We start from the raw sequence: 22,469 nt of genomic DNA on the forward strand, positions 1-22,469 counted from the left end.
TTGATTATTACTCTTTTATTTTTCCTGCTGCTTCCTGACTTCTGTCTCCAGAATCCTTTCAGAGGTAAGTAGAGGTGTCTTAAAACCACTTAACATTTGAAGTCATTCAACAAAGTACAAATTCAAACATGGACCCCTCTACAGTCAGTGGGGTAGAAAATCTTAGTGGGCAGTATCATATCTGCCACCCAATATACTCCCCGCCCGATATCCCCCTCCCCCCACTCCCACCCCCATCCAATATTCAGCTCCATTGAATTCAGTAGAACTGAGTATAAAGCCGGGCGCAGGATGAGTGGCCACTACACTGCCACCTGTGTAGCGCTGCAGCCCATGTAGTAGTGCCGCCCGAGATGGATTTCTACCCCAGCCCCAACCAGCTGCTGGTGGACTCGATTCATTTTGATGCTTTTTCATGTCATTGTCTGTACTGCAGATCTCCCATCCATCATTCTTACACTCACTTATAAAATGAACAGAATGGTTTAAAAAAAACAGCCCCTGGGGAAGTGATATCTCATCCCTTCCTCTCTCAATCGCTTTCACATGGTAGAAGACCTCTGGCTCCACTGAACAAAGAGTAGCCTCCATCTGTAACTTGCAACTTTATCATGATATAGAGGTGCTCCTTATTGATATACAGAGACACTACTTATTATCAATATGAAGGCATTTCTTGTTATGTTATGGCGATGTTTCTTGTTATGGCATTGATTCACATGCCTTGTTATGGACAAGCTCCTTATTATAATATGGAGCCATTACTTCTTAAGATTTTCAATGAGTTTTCAGCAGCAAAGAGCTAATATCAGAGCTCAAGGCATGAACCTTGTCCTTCCACTATCCAGTGTCCCGTCTGATTTTGGACTGGACTAAAGCCGGCATTCCTTTTCCAATGTAATACCTCCTTATGTGGCTCGGTGTCAAATTTTGTTTGATAACACTCCTGTGAAGCGCCTTGGGACGTTTTACTACATTAAAGGTGCTATATAAATGCAACTTGTTGTTAATGTTGTTGTAATAGTTGGATTGTAATGATTCAGAATAAGTTCCCTTTTTATATCTGGAAAAACCTGTGTGTAACTTGACCTCTGTTACAGTTGATGATGAGACAGCTGATTATCAATATGAATGTTAAGAGGGATGTTATACTGCCTGATTCTAGGGGCTGCTTTCTAAATAGTTGTGCCTCCTGTATACTCAGAGTAAGAGAAGCATGTGCTGGATTTTATGATTGGTTTTGCTGACAAGAGGCCCCCGAAGATTGATAGCCAGAAAATGTTGTGGCTGCAAAATTTAACGAAACAGTTTCAAAGTTTTCCTGCATGATAAAACCTGCTTTGGGTTCAATCTTTCCATTGCTTCCAAAAAAAAAACTTATCAGGAGAGGGGGAAAAAAAACTTTGTTCAAGGACAGAGCTGATAAAATTATCATGAGCACAGCTTCATGTGAGTTTACATTGCATTCTCAACAGTGTAACACTTATCAAGGGTGGCACCTATTATGAAGTTTAATTGCAGTATTCATCTGTTTCTTACTGCAGGCAGCTAACAGTGTGTGGAAAGAAGGATAAAACTTATCTTAGGTTTTATTAGCAAATGTTTTACTGCGTTAAAAATGTTATGCTGGTAAAACTTCCTGTACAACCATATTGCACAATACATGGAGAAACTCGGCTTCTTGTTGGATGGGGGGGTGTAGGGCAGTACTGAGCCGTACAGACCAGGAGGGTCCAAGCTCAATCTCTGGTTTGCACTGAGCTAGCTGATCTCAGACAGGGCAGTGGATGAAGGAGCTACAGCTGTCTCTTTAGGCAAGGGAGGGGATTAAAACAAAACCTCGGATTACTGCTCATTGTTGAGTCGTCTGTTGACACTCGCTGTCTGAGCTGGCAGTTGAAGAATAACTTGTGTGAGGTACTAGAGGCTGTTACTAGCATTAAAATCGTATCCCAGCATTAGTGCCTTCAGGAGAGGGAGAGAGAAGGGACCTTATTGGCGGGGGAGGGGGGCAGGTAGGGTTTAGGCAATGCTTCTGTAAAATAACATGATCAAGCAACAGGACTAACTATACCTGGGATGGGGGGAGGGAGAGAAAGAGAGACAACAGTGACTATCATTGTAATAATGTAGAATATTTGAGAATTTAAATTTTAATCCCATGATAAACTTTTTAAAGCAAATGATATGATTTGAAGCATATTCCCACTTTGTTGATGGGAAAGCCAAATACAGTATTGAGCATTCATGTTTATTTCTAAGTATAAACGTGTGTGTCTTATTTCTCGAATTAGAAAAAACTCAGTGAAGATCCTTTCTTAAAATGCTTTCTAAATTTCTGTGGTGTTTTTCAGCTTTGAAGTTGGTGTCTGTGCGGAAGCCTACCATCAGGAAGCCTGGGATAAGAAGACGCACATCAACAGTGCGTTTATGACCTTTTTTGCGCTGGATAAAGACGGAGAGCTCTGCACGTTCCCCCTAATCAAGCCGGAACCAGGGGTAAACGTTGTGAATTCTACAGTTAAATATGCTCTCATTTAGGAATGCAAACTGTACTCTATTTGCCAACTTTTGTGCTTTGTAGATGGGTAATGCACCTTTCCATCTCCACCTGCCGCTCAATCAGGCAATTAGGGATGAGCAATAAATACCGGCCATGCCAGCAATGCCTACATCTGAGAATGAATAATTTTTTTAAAAGGTGGTAAAATGTGGGGAGACAATGGTAAGGGTACTTCAATTTGCCCCTGTGCTAAGGAGGGCAAATGTTAGCTAGGCTTCCTGCTCTTTATCAGTATTCTGTGACTCTGCTGGAAACTATGTGTGAATGGATGTCGAGTAATGATAGGATTGGCTTGGCTGCGATAACCCCTATGGGAAAATAGCTGCTGATGCTCATTGCCTAGGTTCACACACAGCCCCAGATAGGCACCATGCCTTAAATACCTTTCCTTCAATAGCAACGTAATCAGCCCATGTCAAGGGCTCTCTCTGCTCACAATGTGCTGGTCCCAATGTAATGGAGACGTTAGATATCATTAGAATCATAGAAAGGTTACCGCACGGAAGGAGGCCATTTGGCCCATCGAGTCAGTGCTGGCTCAATGCAAGAGCAGTTCAGCTAGTCCCACTCCCCCGCCCTATCCCCATAGCCCTTCAATTTTTTTCCTTTCACGTATTTAACCAGTTCCCTTTTGAAGGCCATGATTGAATCTGCCTCCACCACCCTCTCAGGCAGTGCATTCCAGATCCTAACCACTCGCTGTGTAAAAAAAAAGTTTTTCCTCATGTCACCTTTTGGTTCTTTTGCCAATCACCTTAAATCTATGTCCTCTGGTTCTTGACCCTTCTGCCAATGGGAACGGTTTCACTCTTTCTACTCTGTCTAGACCCTTCATGATTTTGAATACCTCCATCAAATCTCCTCTCAACCTTCTCTGTTCCAAGGAGAACAACCCCAGCTTCTCCAGTCTATCTACGTAACTAAAGTCCCTCATCCCTGGAATCATTCTAGTAAATCTCTTCTGCACCCTCTCTAAGGCTTTCACATCTTTCCTAAAGTGTGGTGCCCAGAACTAGACACAATACTCCAGTTGTGGCCAAACCAGTGCTTCATAAATCATGACTTCCTTGCTTTTGTACCCTATGCCTCTATTTATAAAGCCTAGGATCGCGTATGCTTTTTTAACCTCTTTTTCTCATCCTGCCCTGCAACCTTCAATGATTTATATACATATACCTCCAGGTCTCTCTGTTCCTGTACCTCTTTTAGAATTGTGCCCTTTGGTTTATACTGTCTCTCCTCATTTTTCCTACCGAAATGTATCACCTCGCATTTTTCTGCATTAAATTTAATCTGCCACGTGTCCACCCATGCCACCAGCCTGTCGATATCCTCTTGAAGTCTATCACTATCCTCTTCACTGTTCACTACCCTTCCGAGTTTTGTGTCATCCACAAATTTTGAAATTGTGCCTTGTACACCCAAGTCCAAGTCATTAATATATATCAAGAAAAGCAGTGTTCCTAGTACCAACCCCTGGGGAACACCACGGTACACCTCCCTCCAGTCTGAAAATCAACCTTTCACCACAACTCTCTGTTTCCTGTTGCTTATCCAATTCTGTATCCATGCTGCTAGTGTCCCTTTTATTTCATGGTCTTCAATCTTAATGACAAGCCTATGATGCAGCACTTTAGCAAACGCCTTTTGAAAGTCCATCTACACCACATCAACTGTATTGCCCTCATCTACCCTCTCTGTTACCTTATCAAAACACTCTATCAAGTTGGTTAAACACAATTTGCCTTTAACAAATCTGTGCTGGCTTTCCCTAATCAATCCACACTTGTCCAAGTGACTGCTAATTCTGTCCCGGATTATCGTTTCTAAAAGTTTCCAAAAGTTTCCCCACCACCGAGGTTAAACTGACTGACCTATAGTTGTTGGGTTTATCCTTACACCCTTTTTTGAACAAAGGTGTAACATTTGCATTTCTCCAGTCCTCTGGCACCACCCCCATATCTAAGGAGGATTGGAAGATTATGGCCAGCACCTCCGCAATTTCCACCCTTACTTCCCTCAGCAATCTAGGATGCATCCCATCCGGACCTGGTGACTTATAAATAAGCACATTACTATTAATGACAGCCAGACTATTCTGAGCATTTACTACAATTGGCCGCAAGACGACACAGCTCCTTTTCATTTGTCCTGGTTTGTAACGGCAGCTTTTTTATACTTAGTTGTAGGCAGTAGTGTAACTCATTGTGGAATCACATCAGTTAAAGAAAATGGGTTTGCCTTAGACAGTAATATGAGTAAGATGCAGTTCTGTCCAAGAGCTGCTTCCTGGGAAAACAACTAAAAGCAAGCAATTTGACAGAGCAGTTAAATTTAGTCATTAACTATGCTATTGCCTTGATACACAACCGCGTGTTTCAGAGACGATCATCTTCAGCAATAGCCCTATGGTGCTATGCTGTGCTGTATAGAACCCATACAGATCCTGTGGTTGTCATTAATTAGAGATTTGTGAATTTTCTACTGATGGGAGTAGTTTAAGTATAAGGTTCATTGATAGCTAATTATAGTTGACAACTAAGATTAGATGATGGGGTCAGTTGATAAGGATTTAGTTTCCATTGTGTAAGAGGTGTACAAGGAAACATTGTTTGATAAACTTTGAATAGTAGTAAAACCATATCAACTTGTTTTGTCACTAAAGTTAATCTCTTCTGATCTTGAGCTTGTGCAGGCAGTTTGTATTGCAATTTTTTCTATTTGGTGGTTAGCTCAGAGTTAACAGCAAATTTAACTACTTTCGACTAAACTAGTTAGTATAGGTAAATGAACAAAAGGAGCAAATTTTTTTTTAATCCATTCATAGAATGTGGGCGTCGCTGGCAAGGCCAGCATTTATTGCCCATCCCTAATTGCCCTTGAGAAGGTGGTGGTGAGCCGCCTTCTTGAACCACTGCAGTCCATGTGGTGAAGGTTCTCCCACAGTGCTGTTAGGAAGGGAATTCCAGGATTTTGACCCAGCGACGATGAGGGAACGGCGATATATTTCCAAGTCGGGATGGTGTGTGACTTGGAGGGGAACGTCTAGGTGGTGTTGTTCCCATGTGCCTGCTGCTCTTGTCCTTCTAGGTGGTAGAGGTCGCGGGAGGTGCTGTCGAAGAAGCCTTGGCGAGTTGCTGCAGCGCATTCTGTGGATGGTACACACTACAGCCACAGTGCGCCGGTGGTGCAGGGAGTGAATGTTTAGGGTGGTGGATGGGGTGCCAATCAAGCAGGCTGCTTTGTCCCGGATGGTGTCAAGCTTCTTGAGTGTTGTTGGAGCTGCACCCATTCAGGCAAGTGGAGAGTATTCCATCACACTCCTGACTTGTGCATTGTAGATGGTGGAAAGGCTTTGTGGAGTCAGGAGGTGAGTCACTCACTGCAGAATACCCAGCCTCTGACCTGCTCTCGTAGCCACAGTATTTATATGGCTGGTCCAGTTAAGTTTCTGGTCAATGGTGACCCCCAGGATGTTGATGGTGGGGGATTCGGCGATGGTAATGCCGTTGAATGTCAAGGGGAGGTGGTTAGACTCTCTATTGTTGGAGATGGTCATTGCCTGGCACTTGTCTGGCACGAATGTTACTTGCCACTTATGAGCCCAAGCCTGGATGTTGTCCAGGTTTTGCATCATTATCTGAGGGGTTGCGAATGGAACTGAACACTGTGCAATCATCAGCGAACATCCCCATTTCTGACCTTATGATGGAGGGAAGGTCATTGATGAAGCAGCTGAAGATGGTTGGGCCCAGGACACTGCCCTGAGGATCTCCTGCAGCAATGTCCTGGGGCTGAGAAGATTGCCTTCCAACAACCACTACCATCTTCCTTTGTGCTAGGTATGACTCCAGCCACTGGAGAGTTTTCCCCCTGATTCCCACTGACTTCAATTTTACCGGAGTTCCTTGGTGCCACACTTGGTCAAATGCTGCCTTGATGTCAAGGACAGTCACTCTCACCTCACCTCTGGAATTCAGCTCTTTTGTCCATGTTTGGACCAAGGCTGTAATGAGGTCTGGAGCCGAGTGGTCCTGGCGGAACCCAAACTGAGCATCGGTGAGCAGGTTATTGGTAAGTAAGTGCCGCTTGATAGCACTTTCGACGACACCTTCCATCACTTTGCTGATGATTGAGAGTAGACTGATGGGATGGTAATTGGCCGGATTGGATTTGTCCTGCTTTTTGTGGACAGGCCATACCTGGGCAATTTTCCACATTGTCTGGTAGATGCCAGTGTTGTAGCTGTACTGGAACAGCTTGGCTAGAGGCGCAGCTAGTACTGGAGCACAAGTCTTCAGTACTACAGCCGGGATGTTGTCATGGCCCATAGCCTTTACTGTATCCAGTGCACTCAGCCGTTTCTTGATATCACGTGGAGTGAATTGAATTGGCTGAAGACTGGCTTCTGTGATGGTGGGGATATCAGGAGGATGGTTACAAACGCTTCAGCCTTGTCTTTTGCACTCAGGTGCTGGACTCTGCCATCATTGAAGATGGGGATGTTTACAGAGCCTTCTCCTCCCGTTAGTTGTTTAATTGTCCACCACCATTCACGACTGGATGTGGCAGGACTGCAGAGCTTTGATCTGATCCGTTGGTTGTGGAATCGCTTAGCTCTGTCTATATCATGTTGCTTCCGCTGTTTAGCATGCATGTAGTCCGGAGTTGTAGCTTCACCAGGTTGGCACCTCATTTTTAGGTATGCCTGGTGCTACTCCTGGCATGCTCTTCTGCACTCCTCATTGAACCAGGGTTGATCCCCTGGCTTGTTGGTAATGGTAGAGTGAGGAATATGCCGGGCCATGAGGTTACAGATTGTGCTGGAATACAATTCTGCTGCTGCTGATGGCCCACAGCGCCTCATGGATGCCCAGTTTTGAGCTGCTAGTTCAGTTCTGAATCTATCCCATTTAGCACGGTGGTAGTGCCACACAACACGTTGGATGGTGTCCTCAGTGCGAAGACAGGATTTCATCTCCACGAGGACTGTGCAGTGGTCACTCCTACCAATACTGTCATGGACAGATGCATTTGCATCAGGTAGATTGGTGAGGACGAGGTCAAGAAAGTTTTTCCCTCGTGTTGGTTCTCTCACCACCTGCCGCAGGCCCAGTCTGGCAGCTATGTCCTTCAGGAGTCGGCCAGCTCGGTCAGTAGTGGTGCTACCGAGCCACTCTTGGTGATGGACATTGAAGTCCCCCACCCAGAGTACATTCTGTGCCCTTGCTACCCTCAGTGCTTGCTCCAAGTGATGTTCAACATGGAGGAAGATTGATTCATCAGCTGAGGGAGGGCGGTAGGTGGTAATCAGCAGGAGGTTTCCTTGCCCGTGTTTGACCTGATGCCATGAGATTTCATGGGGTCCAGAGTCAATGTTGAGGACTCCCAGGGCCACTCCTTCCTGACTGTATATCACTGTACCGCCACCTCTGGTGGGTGTGTCCTGCTGGTGGGACAGGACATCCCCAGGGATGGTGATGGAAGAGTCTGGGACGTTGGCTGAAAGGTATGATTCCGTGAGTATGGCTATGTCAGGCTGTTGCTTGACTAGTCTGTGGGACAGCTCTCCCAATTTTGGCACAAGTCCCCAGATGTTACTGAGGAGGACTTTGCAGGATCGACTGGGCTTGGTTTCCCGTTGTCGTGTCCGATGCCGGGTGGTCCATCCGGTTATATTCTTATTATGACTTTTTTTAGCGAGATTTTACAACTGAGTGGCTTGCTAGGCCATTTCTGAGGGCAATTAAGAGGGTAATTAAGAATCAACCACATTGCCGTGGTTCTGGAGTCACATATAGGCCAGACCGGGTAAGGACGGCAGGTTTCCTTCCCTAAAGGACATTAGTGAACCAGATGGGTTTTTACGACAATCCGGTAGTTTCATGGTCACCATTACTGATACTAGTATTTTAATTCCAGATTTTATTTAATTAATTGAATTTAAATTCCCCAGCTTCATTACCAAGCTCTTCAGAACCGATAAATTGGCATCGAGCGCCCCCAAGGTCTCAGCGGGTGAATGCACCACATAGTATGATACTTAGCTCGTAAAAAGCAGAACAGTCCCAAAGCCGTCTGGTCTGTGCTGAGTTAGTTGATCTCCGCTGGGGCAGTGTTGCGGGATGCTACAATTTGTTTCAGTGTCCCTGGGCTAAGGAGGAGAAAGTGATCAGTTCCTGCTCCTGATTATTGTCCAGTGACCTGTGTTGGAAAGTGCTTGTGTGCGACCAGGATCGGTCTCTGCTGTGGCAGCCCCCCCTGCTTCAATAGACAGTCAACTCTCACAGTTCGGCTTTGGCATGAAGAATCCTCTTCCGGGTGAGGTATTGGAGAGTGGCCATCTTTTGAAATGAATCCCAACATGAGTCATTGCCTTTAAGAGGGCAGAACAGAAGATAGAGGGAGAAAGCAAAATAGTTCTACCTCCTAAAGTATTTAAACATTTTAAAAATTGGCATTTTTTAACATTTTGTAATTAGCCCCCAATGAGAACTGATGACCTGGAAAAAAATTTCACACGTGGCTTTAACTGTTGCATCATTTCATTTCTGCGATCAATACAGAGGAATTTGAAATATATTGATCGACTTTGGCAAATAGCACTAATGATCACTGCATCCAGCTGAGCACTAATGATCACTGCATCCAGCTGAGCACTAATGATCACTGCATCCAGCTGAGCACTAATGATCACTGCATCCAGCTGAGCACTAATGATCACTGCATCCAGCTGAGCACTGATGATCACTGCATCCAGCTGAGCACTAAGCTGAAATCAGGTCTCACACTGTTCTCCAAGTCTCCATTCATAAAATCAGAAGTTGTAATTTCTAAATTACCCCGATCTGGTTTTACACTCTAGCATATTACATGTTGAATGCTTGTCAGCAGTACCTCGTTTCTGTGAAAATTCTGTTTATTTACTCCTCTTTCGTGCATATGCTCCTTACATATGGCAGAGGAATTGAACAGATATTTTGTATCTGTCTTCACAGTAGAAGACACTAATAACATACCAATAATATTGGATAATCAAGGGGCAAAGGGGAGGGAGGAACTAAAAACAATCATTATCACTAGAGAAAAAGTACTAGGTAAACTAATGTGTCTAAAGGCTGTCAAGTCCCCTGAACCCAATGGCTTGCATCCAAGGGTCTTAAAGGAAGTGGCTACAGAGATAGTGGATGCATTGGTTGTAATCTTCCAGAATTCACTAGAATCTGGAATGGTCCCAGCGGATTGGAAAACTGCAAACTTAACACCCCTATTCAAGAAGGGAGTGAGACAGAAAGCAGGCCAATTAGCCTAACATCTGTCATTGGGAAAATACTAGAATCCATTATTAAAGAAGTAGTAACAGGACATTTGGAGACTCATAATACAATCAAGGAGAGTCAACATGTTTTTATGAAGGGGAAATCGTGTCTGACAAATTTATTAGAGTTCTTTGACGAAGTAACAGGCAGGGTGGATAAAGGGGAACCAATGGATGCAGTATATTTGGATTTCCAAAAGGCATTCGATAAGGTGCCATATAAAAGGTTACTGCACAAGATAAGAGCTCATGGTGTTGGGGGTAATATACTGGCATGGATAGAGGATTGGCTAACTAACAGAAAACAAAGTCAGGATAAAAGGATCATTATCAAAATGGCAATCTGTAACTAGTGGGGTGCCGCAGTGCTCAGTGCTGGGGCCTCAACTATTTACAATATATATCAATGACTTGGATGAAGGAACAGAGTGTCCTGTGGCCAAATTTGCTGATGATACAAAGATAGGTGGAAAAGCAAGTTGTGAGGAGGACACAACATGTCTGCAAAGGGATATAGATAGGTTAAGCGAATGGGCAAAAATTTGGCAGACGGAATGTGGGAAAATGTGAAGTCATCCACTTTGGGAGGAAAAATAAAAAAGCAAAATATATGAATGGAGAAATACTACAAAATGCTGCGGTACAGAGGGATCTGGGTGTCCTTGGACATGAAACACAAAGAGTCAACATGCAGGTGCAGCAGGTAATCCGGAAGGCAAATGGAATATTGGCCTTTATTTCTAGGGGAAGGAGTATAAAAGCAGGGAAGTCATGTTACAACTGTACAGGATGCTGGTGAGACCACACCTGGAGTACTGCGTACAGTTCTGGTGGCCTTATTTAAGGAAAGATATACTTGCATTGGAGGCAGTACAGAGAAGGTTCACTAGGTTGATTCCAGGTCTGGAAGGGTTTTTTTATGTGGAAAGATTGAGCAGGTTGGGTCTATACTCATTGGAATTTGGAAGAATGAGGGGAGATCTTATTGAAACATGCAAGATTCTGAGGGGACTCGATAGGGTAGATGCTGAGAGGATGTTGCCCCTCATGGGGGAATCTAAAACTAGGGGGCATAGTCTCAGAATAAGGGGTCACCCGTTTAAGACGGAAATGAGGAGGAATTTCTTCTCCCAGAGGGTCGTGAATCTTTGGAATTCTTTACCCTTAAAAGCTGTAGAGGCTGAGTCATTGAATACATTCAAGGCTGAGTTAGACAAATTTTTGATCAGCAAGGGAGTCAAAGGATATGGGGAAAGGGTGGGAAAGTGGAGTTGAGGTAAAAATCAGATCAGCCATGATCTCATTAAATGGCAGAGCAGGCTCGAAGGGCCAAATGGCCTACTCCTGCTCCTATCTCTTGTGGTCTTATAGTCACCCAACCTCCAGTGTTCCTTTCAACAATCTCTATTTGTTCTCTACTGACCACACTCCTTTCCTTTCCTTCCCACATCTCCAGTGCTTCCATTTCTTTTGACCACAATGGCACAATCTGCAGCAGTTGAGTCCACACTTAAAAACTTAGAAAGCCAAAGGTATTTAATATTCTTCATACTCAATCGCTACCTCTTCTTCAGGTGGTGCTACCAGCATCGAGACACCAGCAGTCAGTTGCTGTTTGTTCACGGATCCTGTCTCAACAACAACAACTTGCATTTATGTAGTGCCTTTAATGTAGTAAAACATCCCAAGGCGCTTAACAGGTGTGAAATTAGAGAATAAAATTGACACCGAAGCCAAAGGAGGAGACACTAGAACAGGTGCTCAAAAGTTTGTTGAAAGAGAAAGGTTTTAAGGAGCGAGTTAAAAGAGGAGAACGAGGTGGAGAGGTTGAGGGAGGGAATTCCAGCGCTTAGGGCCTAGACAGCTGAAGGCACGGCGGCCAAGGGTGGGGGTGAAGGGAGTGGAGGATGCACAAGCTCAAATGGACAGTTCTGCAAAGTGATCAGTGTAACTAACTTGTACTGATCACTACAAGTGCTGGCAAAAGATCAGAGACCTGCTTAACATGGTTTCACATGATCACTACAAACAGTAATTACAAAGACAGCAACTACTATTGCCTGCATTTATAGAGCACCTTTAACATTGAAAAATGTGCCAAAGCACTTCACAGAGGCGTAATCAAAGATTGGATACCAAGCCAAAGGAGATGTTAGGAGGGGTGACCAACAGGTTGGCCAAAGAGATGGATTTTAAGGAGCGTCTTAAAGGAGGAGAGGAAGAAGAGTTGGAGGGGTTTAGGATGGAAATTCCAGAGCATGAAGCCTACACAGCTGAAGGTACGACCACCAATGGTGGGATGAGGGGGGAGTGGGGGTGGGGAATATGCACAAGAGGCTGGAGTCACTACAAGAGGATTCTACTGTGAGCAGATTATTCTGTAACACTGACTGTGTTTCCCCAACAGGATGGAGAAAGAAGATACCGTGAAGCAAGTGCGCGGAAGAAAATACGACTTGACAGGTCAGCAAACTTAAACACTCAAGCCCTTGATTCAGTGAGTGCTTTTTGCAGAGCAGCAGAGATGGCCATCACAGCGATCCTCACACACGTTCTTCATTTCAACCCTGCAGCAGGGTATAATCTTTACACCCTGATCCGCTTTATGAACCCTCCGGAAAATTACCATTGGGTATTAATGTTTCATGTAAAGCATTTGTTGCCAGCCAACTAGAAAGCACCATGATATACCTCGTTAAAACACCCCGACACTTGTTAATGGTACCTGTGGCACAAATAAACTTGGCCAGCTGCTAAAACACTCTGATTTCACTGTGCTGACCACAGCAGCCTCACTGTTCCCACTAGTAGGCAGAAGGCTGGAAATTATAGACCAGTTAGCCTAACATCTGTGGTGGGTAAAATTTTGGAGTCTATTATTAAGGAGACAGTAGCGGAACATTTGGATAAACAATTTAATAGGACAAAGTCAGCATGGCTTTACAAAGTGGAAGTCATGTCTGACAAATTTGCTTGAGATCTTTGAGGACATAACGTACAGGGTGGATAAAGGGGAACCAGTGGACGTAGTGTATTTAGACTTCCAGAAGGCATTCGACAAGGTGCCACATAAAAGATTATTGCTCAAGATAAAGAATCACTGGATTGGGGGTAATATTCTGGCATGGGTGGAGGATTGGTTATCTAACAGGAAGCAGAGAGTTGGGATAAATGGTTCATTCTCGGACTGGCAACCAGTAGCCAGTGGTGTTCCGCAGGGGTCGGTGCTGGGTCCCCAACTCTTTACAATCTATATTAACGATTTGGAGGAGGGGACCGAGTGTAACATATCAAAGTTTGCAGATGATACAAAGATGGGAGGGAAAGTAGAGAGTGAGGACGACATAAAAAGCCTACAAGAGGATATAGACAGGCTGGGTGAGTGGGCGGAGATTTGGCAGATGCAATACAATATTGGAAAATGTGAGGTTATGCACTTTGGCAGGAAAAATCAGAGAGCAAGTTATTATCTTAATGGCGAGAAACTGGAAAGTACTGCAGTACAAAGGGATCTGGGAGTCCTAGTGCAAGAAAATCAAAAAGTTGGTATGCAGGTGCAGCAGGTGATCAAGAAGGCCAACGGAATGTTGGCTTTTATTGCTAGGGGGATAGAATATAAAAACAGGGAGGTATTGCTGCAGTTATATAAGGTATTGGTGAGACCGCACCTGGAATACTGCATACAGTTTTGGTGTCCATACTTAAGAAAAGACATACGTGCTCTCAAGGCAGTACAAAGAAGGTTCACTCGGTTAATCCCGGGGATGAGGGGGCGGACATATGAGGAGAGGTTGAGTGGATTGGGACTCTACTCATTGGAGTTCAGAAGAATGAGAGGCGATCTTATTGAAACATATAAGATTGTGAAGGGGCTTGATCGGGTGGATACGGTAAGGATGTTCCCAAGGATGGGTGAAACTAGAACTAGGGGGGCATAATCTTAGAATAAGGGGCTGCTCTTTCAAAACTGAGATGAGGAGAAACTTCTTCACTCAGAGGGTAGTAGGTCTGTGGAATTTGCTGCCCCAGGAAGCTGTGGAAGCTACATCATTAAATAAATTTAAAACAGAAATCGACAGTTTCCTAGAAGTAAAGGGAATTAGGGGTTACGGGGAGCGGGCAGGAAATTGGACATGAATTTAAATTTGAGGTTAGGATCAGATCAGCCATGATCTTATTGAATGGCGGAGTAGGCTCGAGGGGCCGATTGGCCTACTCCTGCTCCTATTTCTTATGTTCTTATGTTCTTATGCTGTCAGGCATTGAGTTGCATCATAACATGCACATTGAGTTCCCAAAGGGCCTTGGCATGTTTTCCTATATTAAAGGCGCTACATGAATGCAAGTTGTTGTTGTTGTCTGGTCAGTGTGGATTCCACTAGCTGTGTAAATGTGCTGCCTTTTGGGCCACATTGTACATCCTCCTTTAGTAATCATGAAAATTTGATCAGATTTGCTGTGAGTAATGTAAAGAGTAAAGCTGATCAAATCTGGAGTAATCCCAAAAATCCCCTCCCACCTTTGTATAAGTGCAACAAATGCACGTTCAAACAGAAATGTCGTTATGTTAAGTGCAGGTTCTTGTAACTTCTTTGATGGAGCTGCCATTTGCCTCCTGGCAAGGTCATGTTTACAGCAAAAATAATTAAAAATGAATTTTAAATGTAACGTTTTAGTTTTGCATTGGGGTGAGATATCCTTGCACATTCCTTTGGGCAGAGGTTTGGAGTTTCACCAGGATCTCAGTTGAGCAAATTGGGTTTTCTAAATTTCCCCATTTGAGTTTGGATGACACACACCAACCAGATGAGGCTGATGTAGTTTCATGGTATCAAGGTCTTGAGCGAACAATCTGCAAGACTGTCGTTAGGATCAGATTCAGTCTGCAATGCTTAGCCTTGATGTTGGATTTTTCAGTGTAATCTTGCATTGCACACTTTATAAATGCAAGTTCTTTCTTTCTTTAGTGTCTTTCACAGCCTCAGGATGTCCTGAAGTGTTTTACAGCCAATGAAGTACATTTGAAGTGTAGTTACTGTTGATATGTAGGGATACACGGTAATCAATTTGCACACAGCAATGTGTTAAATGACCAGCTAAAAGTAGATAATCTGTTTTTGGTCAGGACAGTGGGAGAACCTCCCTGCTCCTCTACAAATAGTGATCTTTTTACCTCTAGATGAGAGGTCAGATGGGGTCTCCGGTTTAACGTTTCATCTGAAAGATGGCACCTCCAATAATGCAGCACTCAGTATTGCACTGCAGTGTCAGCCTAGGTTTATATTTTCAAGTCTGTGGAGGTGGGCTTGAACCCAGGACCTTCTAACGCAGAGGCAAGAGAGCTACCACTGAGTCAAGATTGACACTTAAGGCCTGAGAACAAGCCTACTTGCTCTGTGTCCTGGAGGGACTGAGGTCCAAATATATCAGGAATCTGTCATTTTAAACTTAAAGGGATCATGGAATGCTGGGTAAGAATCACATGCAATCAGCTGTAATGGTTATGACTTTGAACTGGACAAATGAACTGTATTTACAGATCGCTTCATAGAATTTGAAAATCCTATTGTTTTTCTCTCAGAAAATACATCATTTCATGTAAGCAAACGGAAGTACCACTGTCTGTCCCCTGGGACCCCAGCAACCAGGTAACTTGCCTTTCTGATGCAGAGATATTACTGTGTGTATCGTGAATGTTCTGTTTCTGCCATTAATTAAGTTGTCTTTTTGTCTGTTGCTTTACTCCCACGCCTGCCTATAACAGTTCTAATCTTTGAATGTTTCTTCTTGTTTCACAGCTCGATATTTTGGAAAAAACAATTTAACTATTCTTTGTATTAATCACAAAAATAGCAGCTTAATTTTTGTCAGTATTTTAGTCATTCCTTGAATCTTTTCCAGTGAGGAGGATCTCTTTCAGTTTCGGATGCCAAATTTGAGCAGTGCTCAGAATGAAGCTTAAACCTCATGTGGTGAGGAGATACCCCAGGCAGCTTAGAATTTTCCTCATTTTGCCCTTTGGTAGGCTGGTGGCACCTTCAGTTATCCATGAAACACTCCCTCCTCTGGGCCTGGCCCTCTCACCATGTTGTTACCCAGGTCAACTGGAATCAGCCAGAGCTCACTTCAGCTGTGTGTTGCTGTCCCGTTTTTAAAACTCATAACCTTGACATTTTGTTATTATGCTTCTCTGCTCCATGCTTGTCTTCCCTTTTCTTTCTCTCTTCTCCTTTCCTGGAGGCACTGACTCTTGCTGAAGTACTGTTCAATGAACACCAGCAGTCCTCTAATAACTCACCCAAGTGGCCCTTATTCATGTGCAAGCCCAAACAGGCTCTTCAACTGTGATGGACATGGAAGTTGAGTCCAATCCTGTCCTCTCCATCTGGCCACTAAAAGGCACGGATAGCGATCTGGAGTGGGAAATCTGGCTGATTTTTCTTTATGGTCCCCTGTCCTAAGAGTACTGAAGCCAGTCGCAGCACCGAACTGTTCTGGCAACGATCAGCAGAAGAACATAAGAAATAGGAGCAGGAGTAGGCCATCCGGCCCCTCGAGCCTGCTCCGCCATTCAATAAGATCGTGGCTGATCTTCCACCTCAACTCCCATCCTATCCCCATATCCCTTGATTCCCATAGTATCCACATATCTATCGATCTCAGCCTTGAATATACTCAACGACTCAGCATCCACAGCCCTCTGGGGTAGAGAATTCCAAAGATTCACAACCCTCTGAGTGAACAAATTCCTCCTCATCTCAGTCTTAAATGACCGACCACTTATCCTGAGACTATGCCCCCTAGTTCTAGACTTTCCAGTCAGGGGAAACAACCTCTCAGCATCTACCCCGTCAAGCCCCCTCAGAATCAGCAGACTCTGCACAGACCAGGAATCCAACCGGAAACCTTCTGGTCTCTATGGGTCAGTGCTACACTGGGTGCTGCCTTTAATTAATTGATGTTCCTATGTTTTAAGTGACCGGTTGGCGTTTTTTGTTGAAGGTTTATCTCAGCTACAATAACGTGTCTGCACTAAAAATGCTGGCGACAAAACAAAACTGGGTACTGAACTGCACACAGAACAAGGCAAGTTAAACCAACAGCAATGTAAAGAGTTCAAGGCTTTTCAGCCAGCCAGCTTTTCAGGAAATGACATAAATTTCCTTTTTCTAGGCCAAACTATTCACGCTGGAGGAAGGTCAGTTCCTGTCCTTCAAAGTGGAAATGACTGTTTCTGTAAACGTCAAGCAAGTTTTCATGCTCCTGTCTGATATGAGCCGTCGACATGAATGGGACAGCCACTACCAGTAAGAACAGCCACATAAACGAGAGAATGAGCATCAGGGACGGTGGGAAGGAAAGGATAATGGAAGGGGGGAGATGTTGACACAACTCACTGCCCCAGGGAGTATTGAGCTCTTTTATTTCTCTCTCCTGTGAGGGAGCAGACAAAATCTGATCTAAGTCCTATTCTTATTGAGAAACCAAGGTGATGCAACACTTGTTGATCAGTTGCCACAGTGCGCATTGACTGAAACGGTCCAATGCTTCACAGGACATGATGAACCACCTCCCCATGACATTCAATGGCATTACCATCGCAGAGTCTCCCACCATCAATATCCTGGGGGTCATCGTTGTCCAGAAACTCAACTGGACCAGCCGCATAAATGACATGTCTACTGGCACAGATCAGAGGCTGGGTATTCTGACTCTCCGAAGCCTTTCCATCACCTACAAGGTACAAGTCAGGAGTGTAATGGAATACTCTCCACTTGCCTAGATGGGTGTAGCTGCAACTTCACTCAAAAAACTCAACACCATCCAGGATTAAGCAGTCTGCTTTATTGGCATCTCATCCACTAGCCTAAACATCCATCTCCTCCGCCACCGGCGTACAGTGGCCGCAGTGTTTACTATCTACAGGATGCACTGCAGCAACTCGCCAAGGCTTCTTTGGCAGCACCTCCCAATCTCACAATCTGCACCACTTAGAGGGACAAGGGCAGGAAGTGCACGGGAACATGGTAACCTTCGAATTCCCCTCCAAGTCACACACCATCCTGAATGGACACTTATCGCCCTTCCTTCGTTGTTGCCGGTCAAAATCCTGGAATTCCCTACCTAACAGCATTGTGGGAGTACCTCCACCACATGGACTGCTGCGACTGCCTTCAAGAAGAAGGCTCACCATCACTTTAGCAGAACAACTAGAGATGGGCAATAAATGCTGGCGATGCCCACATCCCAAGAATGAATAATAAATTTTTTTAAAGTACTGGAGATACGAGGATAGGTGAATGTTCTGGAGTTTTGTTCAATTTACTTTTGGGATTTTTTGCAGAAATTTCTCTCGGGGATTAAATGGTATTTGTAGAATGTGATGGGGTAGATTATACATAGTTGGTGGGCGAAACGGACCTGATGGGCCAAATTATCTTTTCTCCTTCTGTGCGTTTATATGTTCTTATGAAAGACTATTTGGATGCATGCCAACTTACGCTTTGTTGAGTGATCAAGGGAATTGGTCAATGTTCTATTTAAAAAGCATTGCCTGTAGCTGGAGGATGGATGAGCTGAGGAGGCCACAGTTACAGCAACGGAGAGCACAACACAACTGTGATCTGTTTTTTAAAAAATCTTTTCAGCTAGTCCCATGGCGGCTGCTGAAGTCACTGATCAGGGGTGGGGTGCAGCCGTAGATACTAATCCGCAGGCAGTGGTGGGGATCCAGGTCTGAGGAAGGTCAGGTGATGTTGAAATGGGTGCCGAAAAGTCGGAATGTCTCAGCAGGCTCCGTGGAGTCTCTCGTGTGATGGACGAGCCCTCGGCGCAGCTCACAGTGTGCAGCCGAGACTGAGAGGGAAATTAAGCTCGTCGAGACTCCCCATCAACAGGGCGGAAACTGCCAGGCTCACGGGCAGAGATTATCCCATTAAGTGCTCCTTCTTCTGTACTGTCCTCAATTTTAAAAAGTATTTTCCTCATCCCTGCCTGCACTACAATCCAGGAGGAAGGAAAAGGGGATAAAAGCACAGCAGTGCATCCAAGAAATGTTAGGGATTAGGCAAAGTTTACACATGAATAGAGCTGGGGAAGCATAAGGAGCTCAGGTCTTCACAGGTCACTGTTATGGCGGTACGTTTTATCCTCAGAATTACCAATGGGAGACCAGCTCCTCCCGAGTCAGTGCCTATGGAAGTAGCCAGAGAAGGAGTGGATCTTGTTAATGTCTGATCGGCAAAAATGGAATCAGCAGCAGGTAGTGGACGGTGTCGAAAGCTCCTATGAGGGCACAGCTGGCTACAGCAGTGGATAGCTGCGCCATGCAGACCAGGAAGGTCCCAGGTTCAAGCCTGGCCAATGCTGAATTAGCTGATCCTGGCTGGGCTGACAGTAACTATCTGCAGTCAGCCTGGATTAGGGAGGAGAGAATTAGACTGGTTTTCCATTCCTGATCGCTACCCGACAATTCCTGCTAAAGGTGCACACGTGTATATTTCAGGTGAGAATGAGGCGGAGCGTGGCAAGATGCCTCTTGCAGTCAAGTAGACTGGCAACTCTTACTGTCTAGCGTCACTTGGTCAAGATATTAGAGGGAAACCACACCTATGAAGCCATACTCCAGCAAGAAGCCTTCAGGAGGGGGATGGAAATTAGCAGAAAAAGGTTTTCAAAACTGTTGCCACAAATACCTTCCTTTCCTGGAGTACTTCAGACTTTTAAGAGTGAATTTATTATCCTCTTCATGGGTTTCATAAAGAAAATTGGGGAAAAAGCTATTTCTGCTAGTCAGTGAGTTGATATCTAGAGGGCCTAATCTTAGGATCATCACCAAAAGAACAAAGGGAGAAGTTAGGAGAAAATATTTTTCCGCAGAGGGTTGTTAGGACATGGAATGTCCGACCAGAAACAGTTGTGGAAGCAGAATCCATAAAAGGGAAGTGGATAAATATTTGAAAAATAAAAATTTAAAAGGGGAATGAGACTAAGTGGATAGTTCTTACAGAGAGGAGCTTGATGGGCTGAGTAGCCTCTTCCTGCACTGGAAGATTCTTTGATTCTATCTAGTAAATAAGAATTGCTCTTTGAAGGACCTTGGACGTAATGGAGAGAAATGGTTCAAACTACCACAATGCGGTTTCTAAATAGTAAGAATGTGAAGTAGAAATCACTGGTTTAGATCCTTCACTCCAACTGTGTACAATTGGGACGTTGCATGATTTTGATTAATACTGCAGTTTCAAAATGAGTCCTGGAAGTGTGGATTGACTACACGCATGTACGCACACAAAAACACGCGCACACACACACACACACACACACAAAAACAAACACACACACACTCTAACATTTTTATATTTTCCCCCAAGGAAATTTGAGTTGATACAAAAGGTGGATGAGGATGATGTCATCTATCATGTGATCTCTCCGTCTGTCACCAAGGGAAGCAACTTTCAAGACTTTGTTTTACTGGCATCTCGAAGAGTACCCTGTGCTGATGGGTAACTTAAGTTATGTTTTTGACATATTGAAGTAACAACTTTAGGGGCCCTTGTACATCTGGTACATTGTCAGATTATTCTCCGATCATTCAGTACATTTCCATGGTCAAGTCATTCTCGGGTCACCCTGTACCTTTACACAATAGTATGCATTTGGTTAACAGCAGTTATTAGTTATACAATTCCAGTAGTTGCAACAAGTAATTAATCAGTAGTCAATATCCAACAGATTACATGGGTTTAGGTGCTGATTTGTAAAATATAAAAATTTAAAACAAAAATTAAACTTTTTAAAATGGCCACCTGCTAAATTGTTCTGCAGTAGGTCTCGGAGGCATGTCACAGATTATCTCCCTTTCCTTTCCAGGCAGACTCCCTGGTGGAGGCCGGACAGCCTGCCCAGATACTGCAAGGGCCCTCAAACCGGAAAAGAGTCTGGGGCTGAGGAGCACCCCAGTGGTGGGCACAAGGCACACCCCAGTGGTGGGCACAAGTCCCACCACAGTGCACTTCCACTGGCTTTAATGACCGGTTATAATGTTAGAATTTTTAACTTACTTCCTGCTAATTGTCTGGTTAGCTGTTGGCATTAAAGGATCAAATTATTTGGGTGAAATGTTCTAATTTGCCATCCCACTACAATAAAATCCAGCATCCATTGAAGCACTCAGTTAGCTGCTGTAAACTTTCTTTCTAGGGATCCCTATCTGATAGCACTCCGATCAGTCAGTCTCCCTGCAGCCCCACCAACTGAGGACCTTGTCAGGAGTGAAGTGTTGTGCGCTGGTTTTACACTTTGGCAGGAAGAGGATACCCGCACCAGGGTAAGTGGTCTCTAGACCGGAGCATGTTAAGGAACTGTAGTTCATGTATATTTTATTGACTTAAAATGTCAAAGACCTAAGTAAATGTTTTTCCTTTAACCAAACACATGGTTGTTAATTGGAGTCTGTCTGTGGGTGTGGAGTAAGATTTCCGTTAATTTACAGAGGCCACTCGGCTTGCTTCCTGAATATAATCTGTTTTTAAAATGTAGGTTTTAAATTCTCCAAAAGAATGTAGCGGATGTGATAGGAGATACTCAGGCTGCACTGTATTAAGTACAGTAGATGTAAATAGGATCTGAAATGGTGGCATTTCCATGCAGTGGCAGTACTGCGATAAATGTCTTTAGAGCCTTGTTATACTGCAGGTGCTGGTTTGAGACCAGCATCTTCTAACAGCAAAGTGGGACTGGCACAACTGAGTTATACTGCTGGATCTGCACAGCTTTCTGGGAAAACAAGATTCCGAGCTCCACTCACTGGCACATAAATGGCCAACTGTCTCTCTGCTAACACTAAAAGGATTAAAAGTTAAGCTTTAGTAAATTCATTCAAACTTAAAAGTTCTTCGAGTGGGTTCATCTAGCAAGCAGAAAAGCCGTATAGATCAGGATGGTCACGGGTTTGATCCCAATCTGTGTTGAGTTTGCTAAACTCATCTAGGGAATGTTTGTAGGGACATTTAGCCTCAGTGCCTCTCAGTTAGGGAGGGAAAATTTGGCCTGCTCCTAATCACTATCCAGCAACCCTGCTGTAAATGTGTATGCACGGACATTGGGTGAGGACCCTAAACTTGCCGATGAATAACCTGCCAATGCTCTCTGCCTAAGCTCACATATGTATAATGGCCACTTGGGACTGGCGCCCGTAGAACCATACCCCAGCAAGGATTCAGTGTTGTCGAGAGTGCAGAGGAGAACATTAGCGTTAGGGAAGAAAAGTTCATAAAAATCATAATTAATATATTTTATAATCGGAACATAGAAACAGGAGTAGGCCATTTGGCCCATTGGGCCTGTCCTGTTATTCCAGTTAGACATGGCAGCTCCATCTTTTAAATTGCAATTCTCTGCCCTTTCTCCATATCTCGTAATAACCTTTATTTCCAAGTATCCAACAACAACAATAACTTGCATTTATATGGCACCTTTAACATTGTAAAATGTCCCAAGGTGCTTCAAATACCACCTTTATTTCTGCATCTTTGTCCTTCTAGGGTAGTGCACTCCTCATTCTCGCAATGATTCGTGTGAAGAACT

At 44.2% G+C, this 22,469-nt stretch overlaps 1 protein-coding gene across 2 annotated transcripts in view; it reads left to right on the forward strand.

Moving 5' to 3' along the window:
* The window catches only part of acot11a (acyl-CoA thioesterase 11a), a 72,608-nt gene that overhangs the window by 44,992 nt on the left and 5,147 nt on the right, over window positions 1–22,469 (forward strand). For both annotated transcript variants that reach the window (XM_067990572.1, XM_067990571.1), the window contains exons 9-15: window positions 2,355–2,499; window positions 12,289–12,344; window positions 15,463–15,529; window positions 16,884–16,967; window positions 17,055–17,188; window positions 20,255–20,386; window positions 21,084–21,210. In XM_067990572.1, the coding sequence (XP_067846673.1) occupies window positions 2,355–2,499; window positions 12,289–12,344; window positions 15,463–15,529; window positions 16,884–16,967; window positions 17,055–17,188; window positions 20,255–20,386; window positions 21,084–21,210 (745 nt within the window). The remainder of the gene's footprint in view (window positions 1–2,354; window positions 2,500–12,288; window positions 12,345–15,462; window positions 15,530–16,883; window positions 16,968–17,054; window positions 17,189–20,254; window positions 20,387–21,083; window positions 21,211–22,469) is intronic.

The sequence above is a fragment of the Heptranchias perlo genome, chromosome 9, assembly GCF_035084215.1.
Source record: "Heptranchias perlo isolate sHepPer1 chromosome 9, sHepPer1.hap1, whole genome shotgun sequence".
Taxonomy (NCBI): domain Eukaryota; kingdom Metazoa; phylum Chordata; class Chondrichthyes; order Hexanchiformes; family Hexanchidae; genus Heptranchias; species Heptranchias perlo.